The sequence below is a fragment of the Tiliqua scincoides genome, chromosome 5 (genome assembly GCF_035046505.1).
Source record: "Tiliqua scincoides isolate rTilSci1 chromosome 5, rTilSci1.hap2, whole genome shotgun sequence".
Taxonomy (NCBI): Eukaryota; Metazoa; Chordata; class Lepidosauria; order Squamata; family Scincidae; genus Tiliqua; species Tiliqua scincoides.
In genome coordinates, this window is record NC_089825.1 from 15,006,038 (window position 1) to 15,019,893 (window position 13,856).

The 13,856-nt window shown below is 40.5% G+C and overlaps 1 protein-coding gene across 4 annotated transcripts in view; it reads left to right on the top strand.

Moving 5' to 3' along the window:
• PARD3 (par-3 family cell polarity regulator) overlaps positions 1 to 13,856 on the top strand; it is a 647,691-nt gene that overhangs the window by 331,723 nt on the left and 302,112 nt on the right. For all 4 annotated transcript variants that reach the window (XM_066627797.1, XM_066627794.1, XM_066627795.1 and 1 more), the window contains exons 8-9: positions 10,581 to 10,706; positions 12,561 to 12,943. In XM_066627797.1, coding sequence (XP_066483894.1) covers positions 10,581 to 10,706; positions 12,561 to 12,943 — 509 coding nt within the window. The remainder of the gene's footprint in view (positions 1 to 10,580; positions 10,707 to 12,560; positions 12,944 to 13,856) is intronic.

Genomic DNA, 13,856 nt, shown 5'->3' on the forward strand with positions numbered 1-13,856 from the left:
ATAATTGCTGCTTTTAGATAAAATGTTTTAGCGGTAGTTGTAATATGCGTGCATATCTACGTATTACAGACAAGAGTAATCCATATGTTTCATATGATGGATTTAACAATGTAGGTGCGTGGCCTGTGCATGTGTGGCCAATTCAGCATTAGGATTCTCACCTTCAACTGTGGGGTATGTGTCTAAGCTTCCCTATGTAGTTAATTTGTCTAGGCTTACCATTGTGTGGGAGGGATGTGACTTCTGTATATTATACAAATATATCAAAACCAAATTTGACTTCTCCTGGTAAAGTAGACATTACTAAGGGGTGCTTTTATGATTTCTGAATGTTTCTCTATCTTGAGAAACATGAATTTGATTAACCCTGAGCAGTTGTTCCATACTTTTTTTTAAGTGCTCAGCAGAGCCCAGCAAACGGTTTAGGCCAGTGTTTCTCAAACTGTGTGTCGGGACTCACCAGTGAGTCTCAACCAGATTGTTGGTGTTTCCTGAAACTGGCAAAGTTGATAACTGAGAAGGAAAATGTATTGAGCCCTATGGAAAGTAAAACTGAGTGGCATGTGTGCATTTACTTGTGAGTAGGCAAACATGCTTCAGTTGGTAAGATGGTGGAAAACCTCATCAAAGATAGAATCTCAAAACACATAGACGAACAAGCCTTGCTGAGAGAGAATCAGCATGGCTTCTGTAAGGGTAAGTCTTGCCTCACAACTGGTTGGCAACCTTCAGTCTCGAAAGACTGGTATAAGCCTACAGCAGCTGGTATTCCAAGGTGGTCTCCCATCCAAGTACTAACCAGGCCTGACCCTGCTTAGCTGCCTCACAAACCTTTTAGAATTCTTTGAAAAGGTCAACAGGCATGTGGATGCGGGAGAACCCGTGGACATTATATATCTGGACTTTCAGAAGGCGTTCGACACGGTCCCTCACCAAAGACTACTGAAAAAACTCCACAGTCAGGGAATTAGAGGACAGGTCCTCTCCTGGATTGAGACCTGGTTGAAGATCAGGAAACAGAGAGTGGGTGTCAATGGGCAATTTTCACAATGGAGAGAGGTGGAAAGCGGTGTGCCCCAAGGATCTGTTCTGGGACCAGTGTTCTTCATCCTGTTCATAAATGACCTGGAGACAGGGGTGAGCAGTGAGGTGGCTAAGTTTGCAGACGACACCAAAATTTTCTGAGTGGTGAAGACCGGAAGTGATTGTGAGGAGCTCCAAAAGGATCTCTCCAGACTTGCAGAATGGGCAGCAAAATGCAGATGCATTTCAATGTAAGTGTAAAGTCATGCACATTGGGGCAAAAAATCAAAACTTTAGATATAGGCTGATGGGTTCTGATCTGTCTGTGACAGATCAGGAGAGAGATCTTGGGGTGGCAGTGGACAGGTCGATGAAAGTGTCGATCCAATGTGCATCAGCAGTTAAGAAGGCCAATTCTATGCTTGGAATTATTAGAACAAATGATTGAGAACAAAACGGCTAATATTATAATGCCATTGTACAAATCAATGGTAAGGCCACACCTGGAGTATTGTGTCCAGTTCTGGTCGCCACATCTCAAAAGGGATATAGTGGAAATGGAAAAGATGCAAAAGAAAGCGATTACTGGGCTGGGGCACCTTCCTTATGAGGAAAGGCTACGGTGTTTGGGCCTCTTCAGTCTAGAAACGAGACGCCTGAGGGGGGAATGATTGAGACATACAAAATTATGCATGGGAAGGATAAAGTGGATAGAGAGATGTTTTTTACACTCTCACGTAACACCAGAACCAGGGGACTAAAATTGGGAGAGTTAGGACAGACAAAAGAAAATATTTCTTTATTCAGATTGTAGTTGGTCTGTGGAACTCCTTGCTGCAGGATGTGGTGACGGCATCTGGCCTGGATGCCTTTAAAAGGGGATTGGACAGGTTTCTGGAGGAAAAATCCATTACAGGTTACAAGCCATGATGTGTATGTGCAACCTCCTGATTTTAGAAATGGCCATGATGTATATGTGCAACCTCCTGATTTTAGAAATGGGCTGTGTCAGAATGCCAGATGCAAGGGAGGGCACCAGGATGCAGGTCTCTTGTTATCTGGTGTGCTCCCTGGGGCATTTGGTGTGGCCGCTGTGAGATACAGGAAGCTGGACTCGATGGGCCTATGGCCTGATCCAGTGGGGCTGTTCTTATGTTCTTATGTTCACTTTGAAGGGCAGGCAATGGGGAACACAAGGCTGCCAGAATGGTCCTGATTTGATGAATGCAGAGCTCAGCAAACACTCCAGAATGTGGTTCTCCCACCATAGTAAAAAGGACAAAAAGAGAGGCTTGAGCAGCTGATAAGGTGATGATGTGTTTTTTTTTAAGTCTCCTAAAGCTAGGTGGATCCTGATAGAGTGTAATTTTAATTGGTGATTAATTTAATTTAATTGGTGGTGATTTCAGGAATGTGGGTGCCACCACAGAGAAGGCTGTGCTTTGTATCTTCTCAACGGAGTAAAATAAGCAATGCAGAGTAGAGTCTGAGCTTCTCTTCGGTAGCCATGTGAGCAGTGTGGTGCATATCAGTGCGTAACACTGTCTAAATTCAGCTGACACTTCTAGAACCTCTTTGGGGCAGTCCAATATAGTTTCCCACACATTGCAGTGTGAGTTTACAGCTGATCTATTTTTAAAGTGAAAGCTTAGTTCCCTGACCTGAATGTTGTAGATAATGAAAGGGAGCTCAGAAGAATGGGAAAAAACCCTGGAAAGCTCATGTATGTTTTCAAGTATGGGTAAGAAGAAACTGTCTCATGATATTTCTCATCCTCTGTTCTCTTATACTCTTGACTTAGACTACAATCCTATCCACACTTTCCTGAGAGTAGGCCCCATTGACTATAATGGAACTTTTTTTTTTTTTAAAGGTATTTATATACCGCCTTTCTTGGTCATCAGATTTCTCCTCAGACTTTAATTCAAGGCGGTTTACATAGGCAGGCTGTTTAAATCCCCGTAGGGATTTTTACAATTAAAGGAAGGTTCTATCTTTCAAGAACCACACATTTCAGATGGAACTTTTGTGGTCTGTTTTCACTTTCTGGCCTCCTCCCACACAGGCTGACAAGCAGCTCCTTCCAAAGAGCAGGTGGAATAACTCGGTTCAGCTTGTCAGCTGCTTCAAGGTCTCGCCATTCATGGTGCCCGTGGCCTCGAACTGGCGACCTTCGGATGTTTTCTTCAGGCAGATGGAGGCTCAACCCTCTAGACCAGACCTCCTGCCCATACTTACTTCTGAGTAGACATGCATAGGAATAGACTCTTAATCAACTTTTCTTCTCTCTACAGTTTATTGTGTAGTATGCCTGAACATAGTTTATACTCTTGCTGATCAATGACAAACTTCTGTTATAAGCTACCAGAAGGGAACCAAACATTCATCACCTTAGCTGAGTCAGCTGAGATAATTTCCTAAAGGATGGAATTTATCTAGATAAAACTTAAATAGCAGCACAACAGATTGTTGCAATGGTCTGGTTGTGCTGTCATGCAAAACAGAAAAATATGGAATGCAATGCCTTGAAAGCTGGCCCAGAGGCCTTGAGAAAAGAGACATCAGTCTTCACGTATCCCAGGACTATGATGATGTACAACATAAAAGAAAAAGGAAAAATGAAAGAGCTATAGAGCAGCAACTACGGAGAAAGACAAGCAATCTCAGAATGCTAAGGGCAGCTTCAGCCAGCCTATGCAGCTTTTTTTCTAACTATCCCCATCCAATTGGAGCAATTGTAGCCTGCTAGTGACCCTCCTAGGGACTTATGCCAGCATAGGGCGCAGTGTGGATTGTGCCCTAAAATGTTCCATGAACACAAGCTTTCATATTGTTAATAAAACATGTTGGGGGCTCTGAATGGAGACTGAAGCCTAGCCCGTGACTAGGTAAATTATCATAAACTGAGCATTGCGGGGAGGGGGGGGGGAGAAAAATCTGAGCAATTCAGTATTCTTAGGAAAGTTGTCACAGGATCATTAATTATCCTGACATGTTAGGAATTGCATTTTGGCAGACTGACATACCAGAGCCTTATGTATTGCTTGTTGGGGGATTTGAGTTGGAGCGTAATCGAGTGGCTCTTTGAGCTTCTGGATGACACCCAGAGATATCTAATCCTAGAGTAACTCAAAGAATCATAAACTGGAAGTTGTGGGGGCTGGGTGCCTGGATTAATTCAGACACACTTAGGTTTTCTTGTTATGCTTCCTATCCAAGAATGAAACAGTGGTGCAGAGCTGGGCTCGAAATTCCATTGTAGCCGTGATCTTACTTCCACAGCCTAGAAATAATTTTATTCATTTGGGTGAGGAGGGGCGCCATCTGGCTAACAGTTCCCACATCAAAAAATTGTTAACATCAAAAATTGTTTCTTTCTTCTTTGTGTTCCTGTCTTATGTCTCTTTTGTGTCCAGGATATCTTGAGAGCAGCTTTCAAAATCCAAAGCTCATAAATCTTTTAGAAATTGCTCTTTCATTTTCATCTCAGTGTGGCTTTTCCCCCCTTTGCTTTCCTGAACTACTTGTTTTCCTTTTCTTTGTTGCTGTATCAGCTGGGAAACCATCCTGAGGGCTGGAGCCTCCGTGACTTAGAGACGACCAGCTTTTAACAAGATTAAAGCTACTTAGACCACCCCGGCACTTGAGAGACAGAGTTACTGCTGTGGCCTAGATGTTTTGTATTGCAATTAAGTAATTTTTACTTACTAATAGAACTGTACTTGTTTTCTATATTGATTTTTTTTTTACATTTTTACCCTATATTCTTAGCCGAACAGGGCTGCCAAAGCTCATGTTTGTATTAGCTGAATTTATTATTTACTGACTTATTTTGAAATATTTTTATTCAGCCTCTCTCATACCATCAAGGTCTATTTGTGTGTGTGTGTGTGTGTGTGTGTGTGTGTGTGTGTGTGTGTGTGTTTTTAAATCCTATAAAGCCACGGCATCAGAATGTAACTCCAGCCTAAACTTGCTTCCACTTGGACTTCCCACTTGGACTATACTGCCCATATTTTTTTTTTAAAAACAGGTAATTGTTAGCCTTTCCTAAAAGTTATGAAGAACATTCCCAGCCATGTTCTGTAGCATTTCTCTACATCAGTGGTTCCAAAACTGTGAGCAGTGGCTCTCCGGGCAAACTGTCAAAGATTCAGGGAGGTATACATAGAGGATTGGCCAGGTCTATTTAGACCTCACCATGGTCCCCTTGAAACTGAAAGCATGCTTGAAGTGTATGTCCGTGGAGTCCAGTTTGTATGGGAGGATTGGTGAAGCTGTATGAACTGCCTTTCTGGAAAACTTGTCCTCTATTAATAGTCTTTTCATTGTGCAATCCCAGGGTCCCCTCGAAATCTGTCTGAACATTCCTATTAACTCATGACAGACACAAAACCTTTCAAATATTAAGCAAGGATCTTTTAATCACTGTAGCAGCTAATTTTCAGGATTTAGTCAATAGCAAGTGCTAATTTCATGAACCAGGCAGAGGCTTTGCTCATTTCTTGAATTAGGTAGAACTACTGACAATTTTCTTAATGAGGCAGAGAATTTGCTCATTCAATAAATGAATAAATATTTTGTCCTTTTTTTTTGTCAATTGAGCAGTTTTAGAGATTTTACAAGTATTTTCAAATCTTGGTGCTTCAGGCCATTTCCATCCTTAATTTCTTCTAATAGACCTGTGCTTTGAAACATTACATTTGTGCTAGAATGTTAATATTCCATGTCTCCTCCTAGACACATCAGTATTTGATAATTATTATGTTAATTTTATCCTGGTATAATGCTAGCCATTGCTTTCCATTTTAAGAGAAGCGACATTCTGAATTTTCTAACAGTGATGCAGAACACATCCTGTTACCTACTCAACTGGACTCATCTCAGACCTAACTACACAAACCCCTTAAAACGAGATCTTATTAATCCTGTCATGCAATAACAATGTGTAATGCAAAAATAATCCGTGTGTCAAAACTGCAATTACTCTCATTAAACAAAACCCACATTAAATTAATGTAGGAGAGCTCAGTTCAAATGCAGCATCTGGTATTCACAAATATTGTTTTGTTACCTCCTTTCTCTAGCTGCATGGGCAAAAACATACACAGCTGAAGAAGTGCAATTATAACATGACTGAAGCCAGCCCCAGGTGGGCCCCACGCATAGCAATTAGATATGATGTGTGTTCAATAAATATACAGCCATGCATGAATGGAGGTAGAGTGGGAATTTAAAGGGTCCTCCCCACATTTTGGAGAACCCAATAACTAACACATTTCACTTAAGACAATCCAGTGTTTTTAGCCAATATAAGGTAAGGTTTGGTTTTGTAGAATTATAGTGAGGAATTAGAAAGTAGATCTAAATTCAATTTAATATTTGAGCATGCTTTTCAACCCCTTTCAATAGCATAGCCCTCATGCCTGCCCGTCTTCTTTTACATAATTCACACAAAATGAAGAGGGAGAAACTTTAGAAGGCAAAAGTAAATTATGCCACCAAACGTAGTAGTTTCTGATAGTTGTCTACAATTTGCCAGAACTGTAAGAAAAACTATACGCTGAATTAAGCAGCAAAAAGAGTAATGTTTAAAAGTAGAATTACAGAAATTACTGAAATGATAGCTTTGTGCAGGTCTGTTATGACAACTGCAGTAGATTCAGATGAAATGAACCCCTTTCAGGTGCTACACTTATATTTGGGGTCTATATGACCTTGTCATATTCAATCAGTATTAATTTATATCCAGTAAGATTTGTGCCAGGTGTATACATTTCAACAGAGCAAGTACCCTCTTTTTCAATCTGGCCCAACAGAGCTTCTGGCAATAGCTTAGGCTTTTAAGTTTTGCTTTGCATCCCATGACAATGCTAGGGTCATCATCCCCAGTAATATGTTTCAACCTATTCTGATGTGCCTTTCCTGTGCCTTTGAGACAGTGTAAAGATGTGGGCTGAAAAAGTCCAAAGATGCAAATCATATATTATTGGAAAGTTAAGCTGTGTATCTCATAAGAGATTAAGTACAGTCCTTAAAGTTGGGTCACCGGCTGTATGCATTATAAATGGTTTGCAAGTGACAATACAGTGCTAACATCACAGAGACTGTTTTCTACTTGCATCCTTGAATATATTGAAGGAGCAAAGAACAAAAATGGTAATTAATATCACCTTTAAAGAGATGCAAAGGTTTAGTCTGTCCATGGGCTTTTTCTGTGTCAGACTGGTATGTGCTACAGCATTTCTCTATCTCAGCTGAGATCTTGCATCAGTCATAGTCCCTCCATCAAAACAAGCAACAACTCCTGTTTATTCTTACTGGTTATGTCTACATGGTCTATAGCAAGGGTGTCAAACTCATTTCATACCAAGGGCCGAACAGCATTCATGATGCCTGCCGAGGGCCAGAAGTGATGTCATTAGGCAGGAAGTGATGTCATTAGGTCATAACAAAAATAAGCACTTTTTCTCACTTAGGAACTCATTAGCTGCAACTGACAGAAGAGAAAATACACAAATCTTGATCATATTTCAAGATATGAGAGAGCCCAATTTTCATGTGGACTGCCCTTGCAGCAGTAACACCTCAGCACTGCTCAGCAGCTGAGAGCCTGAGGGTTGGCTAAAAAACTTCCGTGGGCCGCATCCGGCCCCTGGGGCCTTATGTTTGACACCCCTGGTCTATAGCATTTTCCCTGAAGAATGGGTTCCTTGGTCCGTTCTTGCTTCTCATCCATGCTGTGCATTGCACTGACCCCAGTTGCTTTGTTGGTGCCTTTGCCTGTTCTCAAACCATCCCTTCCTGCTCTGATAACTTAGTTGAATTATTTAGATAATGGCCTTTCAAGCTACTCTTGAAATAACTTATTGCTTTTTCTAGTAAGACTTGGAGATTGGTTCACTCATTCACGGTTACTGTTCTTCATGTTCAGAGCAGACAATTATTGTCATTTTTAGTCTGATAGGACACATTTTAAATAAACAAGTTTGCAAGTTCGGAATGCTGGCTTACATATACCGGCTTCTGCTTTTTTGAACGTATGCTTAGTTGCTTTAATACACCTGATCATTATGTTTGGGTATTTCAGAAGTCTTTTGGAAGGTGACGAAGGTCTGCAGAAGCAATATGTTTAAAATATGTTTTCTTCACATTGTAGACATGGCCGAAGGAAGCAAGGTTTCAGAGTAGGCAAATGGATTTTTCCTATAGGGTTTGTATACTACTTTGGGAGATTATGTCTCCGCTGTAATAATAGTTGCATACTCTTTTATTCCAGTGTTACTTTGACAGAATGGAGGTTAGATGTGGGAGGTAAGCATGAAAAGGGAAAATATAAAGATGTCCTAGGTCGCCATTGTGTTTGTAATAATGCACGTACAACCTAAGTGTTCAGAGATTAATATTTGCACAACTGGTTGGCAACCTTCAGTCTCGAAAGACTATGGTATAAGCCTACTGCACCCAGTATTCCCAGGCGGTCTCCCATCCAAGTACTAACCAGGCCTGACCCTGCCTAGCTTCTGAGTTCAGATGAGATCGGGCATCTGCAGGGTAACAGTTGCAACTATGTTTCCCCAAACTTCATTAGCTTGACAGACATAGTCAGTCAGTTACATGTTAACATTTCCATTCTGTATCTAAATTATAATCAATGCTAAAGCTGAAATTGAGCGGCTAATGTTTTATTGATGTACAAATTGCATGAGTTAATATACATGTTTTCTTTGAAGATATGAACTCTTCATCTGCTTTACAGCTGTATGAAGATGATCTTAATGTATCCTAATAAAAGCTGACAATATAAACACCCAGCACTGTTGTGAGAACTTTACACTGCATATGCCGAAAGGTGACGTGGCTATCGCTAGCCAATGTATATGTATGCTGGTGTCTTCCTGCTAGTTAATACTTGTTATAATGGAAATAACTAGAGTACAGTATTGCAGTAGTCAGCCTTGTCACTTATGCATATTACTTACTAAGAGTAATTTTTAAAAGAGATGAAAGGTTATTCTTCACAGATTGGTTTGACTTACCTTTATGCCCAGGCTATGAAAGTCTTTGTCTGTTTTTATCTCAAACCCCCTGCCCCCGTTCTTGAGTTACTTCTCTTTTTTTCCTTCTCTTTTAAACTGAAATGTATCAAAAGAGAGACAATTGCATTGTAACAGTGGTGTGGCCTTGTAAGTCCCAGCTCACAAGTTGTAGCTGAGTATATATCAGCTTAAATATTAATAATAATTTTAAAAAAAATGGCTGCAAGGAAGCCTGTCTTTAAGCCAGCCATTTTCAACCACTGTGCTGTGGCATACTGGTGTGCCATAAGTGGTCCACGGGTGTGCCACAGAAATTTGGGGGAAGGTCATTTATTAATAGGGCTAGTGGGAGATGTGAGCCCCCACTGGCAGCATGGTGTGCTTTGTCAGTTGTCAAAAACATGGTGGTGTGCCTTGACCATTTTAGTGCCTTGTCAGTGTACCGTGAGATGAAAAAGGTTGAAAACCACTGCTTTAAGCTCTTCATTATAACTCAGGGGCAACAATGCAAGAGTTGGCTCTTGGTGTTTAAATATGCTAGTAAATGTGGTATGGTTCTCAAAAGTAATGCATAATAGAGGGAGTGGGTATAACAAGCTGACAGCCCAATGCCATCCTGTTCCAATGCACAAGATGCATGCTGACATAGTATCTGCTGCATCCTGAGAGCTGACTGGGAACCAGGTGGCCAGAGGAAGGTAAGTAAAGAAAAATTTTACTTACCTCTCCAGCCAGTGCCTGGTTCCCTGTGGGATTATTGAGATCCATGCCAGCTCTTTTGCTGGTATAGATCTGTTATTTGCGGCTTATCAGGGGTATAAGATTTGGCAGTCACCAGGGCCATCAAGAACCACCCCAATCCCTCCATGACCTATCCGCAGCACAGCCCAATCCACCTCCATCCTGGCCCAGTCCTCCCGATCTTCTCCCAGCACCAGCAAAACCACAGCAGCAGCCGGTCTGTGGGATGCTGTTGGTGATGTACAGCTCTCTGGGCCTTGCACCGGTGGCAGTGCTCTGTAGGTCATTGAAGAGGCAGCTGCATTGGTGTACTGTACTGTCTGCAAATGTACCGCATGGATAGAATTGGACCATAAGTAATTTGAGTTTTCTGTTGTTGTTTTTTATTTTTTAAGTTTGGTTCAAAAAGAGAATCATTAAGAAAAGCAGATCTACTTTTTTCTTTCTTTCGATCATGTGCTAGAAAACACTATGTAGACATATTGAATGCATGTATATAAAAAGTTAATTCCAGTGCCACATACAATAATACTATGGGTGATGAATTGGAAGGCATCAATCTCATTACTTTGTCCACTGAAAAGAAGAAATGATACCTAAAAATAAAAAACTGTAGAAGAATTCATTTCTCTTGCATGCATTAAAATGTTGGTATCCTGATCCAGAAGAGCCTCGTTTTCAGGGTTTTTAAGACAGGGTTTGTTCTTCTGAAGGAAAACAAAATGGTTGTTGGCAATACTGCATATGTAATAATTATTTATCCTCCTAATCTTCCAGAACTTTGGGATTGTTGGTAAAGCGATTGGAGAAAGGTGGAAAAGCAGAGCAAGAAAACCTTTTTCATGAAAATGACTGTATTGTTAGAATTAATGATGGAGACCTTCGCAACAGAAGATTTGAACAGTAAGTGCAGCTTTACAGTTTATTGCTTTTCTTAACCTTTAACCGTCGTGCATGAAAGTAATTTGAGGAAAATAAAATGTTCAGAAACAAATCAGAGTAACTTCTTTCTGTAAAGAAGAAAGTGTTTATAGATCATTACAGCGTTTCTTTAATTATTCAGAGTACAAAACTACAAGATAATGACTACCATTATTCTGAATGTGTGCATTTATCTTTTTTTTCTGATACTATAGACCTTGTTTCCTAATAGTTATAAGGCCATTTTACTCCCCACCCCTCCAAATTATCTTGAATAAACTGGGGTTTTTTTAATTGGTGGTGAAGTGTTGTTTTGGTTCCTGTCTAGGCACCATGGAAACCATGGTGTTTACTGCTTTTAAAAATCCTGTAATTTTACATGGGAAATGTATTTGCAGGTACAGATTCTGATACTTTTGTGCAGAAGCCAATAAGGTTAGATTGTAAATGTTTGCATAGCAAGATATTGAGTCATGACGGAAGCCATCTCTGAAGTGTTCTGTCTTTGTATTCCAAGGGCTTCCCTTAAGTAGTATTGGGGCAGCTGCATGTGCGCATCTCCATTGTGGATGCAGAGATCTCCTCAGCATTGCAGCAGAGGTTAAGTAAAACTCAGGCAGAAGCACTGCAGCATTATGATACTTGCAATGATCTCTGACAAAGCACTGAAATCTTTGCGGGGTTTCAGGCTGCGGGCATTGGTCAGAATTAGTGTCATCACTGGGGTTTGTGTTCCCTGATGCAGGAGCCCAGTGCGTCACCTCTGTGATGGACTTTCTCCCATGCAGTGAACTTGGTAAAGCTCTGGGTGGTGTGCATGTTGATACAGCCTTGCCCCACCACATTAGTTTTTGGCTGTAACTTTTGATAGACTAGAGATGTTTCAATGTAGATTATTTCATTGCATTATGCATGAAATTACGCATTGAATGATAACATGATGGTATTGTTTGAAAATGCCAAGATTTTAAAATTTTTGACCAGCAGTGTTGTCACGCCCCCCCCCCCCCCGTGTGTGTCACCTGGTGCTTCCCACACATCCCCTATCAACACCACTAGTCACAATTTACAATGCCATTTACAGAATTGTAGAGAAGCTTCTGAAGTTCCCACCTCATGCCTGAATATATGAGTAGTCCCACTAAATGTAAATAAAAGTCGTATATAAAAAGTTAGACTTCTGAAGACCCAATCTGCCCAACTTTCTAGTGCCAGTGGGGCAGCAATGCAGTCCTGAAGAAAGGGAACAAACATTCCCTTACCTGGAGGAGGCCTCTGTGTTTGCCCCCTACCACAGGATGAAGTGCATGCCCCGTTGTGCTGGCTGCACCAGTGCTGGAAAGTTGGATAGGATTTGACCCACAGTCTTCTGCATGTCTTGGTATGTGGTAGATGCATGAAAAAGCTGAGTAGGTCACTTAACACTTACTATTTTTAAGTATACTGGATTGCAGCTTAAGGCACTGTATGAAGGTGTACATTTGTGTGTTTTTCTGTCATTTGTGTTACAGAGATTTTTGGGGTGTGGAAAATCACAAAGTCAATATTTATAATATGTTTTAAAAGGAAAATGTCAGTGATCATGGTTGTATTTATGCTGTGTTAATGAGATAAAAAAACCTTTAAAAAATGTGTTGACCTAATTGAAATATACTTTAGGAGAACAAGAATTTGAAACAGATTACTCCCAGAAAATCTGTCTCTTTAGTTTACAGTTCAATTTCAACAATATGTCTGTCATCTCACGAAGCCTAATTAACATCAGTAATTATGCTTGTAATGTCTTCTAGTCTGCCAGTCTTAATTTGCTAATTTTCCTTTCTTTCGAAAACCTAGAGCACAGCATATGTTCCGTCAAGCCATGCGTACCCCCATTATTTGGTTCCATGTGGTTCCGGCATCTAAGAAAGAACAGTATGAACAGTTATCACAAAGTGAGAAAACTGCTTACTACTCCAATCGGTTTAGCCCTGATCCCCAGTATATTGACAATAAGAGTATTAACCATACTGGACTTCAAACATTGCAAAAAGTGTCTCGAGTGAGCAACCCAGCAGACCAGACAGACTCTTACTCACAACTACCTCATAGTGTGAATTCTTCAGGAAAACCACCTTTGGGCCTAGTTCCCTCACCACAAAAAGTTTTCACTTCTACTTCAAACAGTGGTTATAACACCAAACGGATAGGGAAGAGGCTCAATATACAGCTGAGGAAAGGTAAGCAGTAAATTTCTCTACTTCTTTTTACTGAAGAAATAACGGGGCATATAAATGCAAATTTCGTTAAGCTGAATTACATCTTGAAAAACACAACTTCTCCGATCCTCAGACTTACTCCACGTGTGGCTGTTTCAAGAGTGACAGTATGGAACAGTTTAGTCACGGAGCAAAGTTTGGTAAATTATGGATGAGAGAAGGGTTTTTCTTTCCCCTTTCAAAAATGTTCAAGGAAAGTACCATCTGTGAACAGCTTCCATACTTTTAAATCTTCTCTCAATCTTATTAAGTTAAGAGATGAAAAATACTTTGCATCTCTAGCACAGCTGGAAAAGGTCGTCAGATTTTGAGGAAATATTAAACAAGTTTTGCAAGGTCAGAGGATTCAGACTTTGCTTCTTGTCTGAAAGTAGACCTTTAGGCTGAATGAGGAACTGCTTTTGAAATGGGGGGGGGTCAAGTTTCAAATGTCGTTCATGATCAGAGTCAGCTGTTTAAAGCAGAGTTTAATAGTAGAGCACATGCTTGCCTGTATTAACTCCTAGTTGCAGTCTCTGACATCTCCAGTTCCAGGATCTAAAGTTGGAGGGTGTGAGAATTCTAGACAGCAATTGCCAGTTATAAAAGGCAATATTTGGCAAAGTGGATCTATTGAAGCAGCTACATGTGTTCATATGAATCTTGGAACCAAGTAATCTACTGGGTTGGTTCAAACCCCTTATGCTAGCAGTTGGATCCTAGGTATTGTGTTACACAGGTGCATCAAGTGTGTGTGTGTGTGAAGGTGGTCCCTGGGGGTCTTGTGAGGTGTAATCAGAATTAAGAGATTTTTTTTTTTGTCTTGATACACTTTTATTTGAATACAGGATGACTTTTTTTAAAAAAATTGGTAGCATTTGGTCCTGAATTCTGA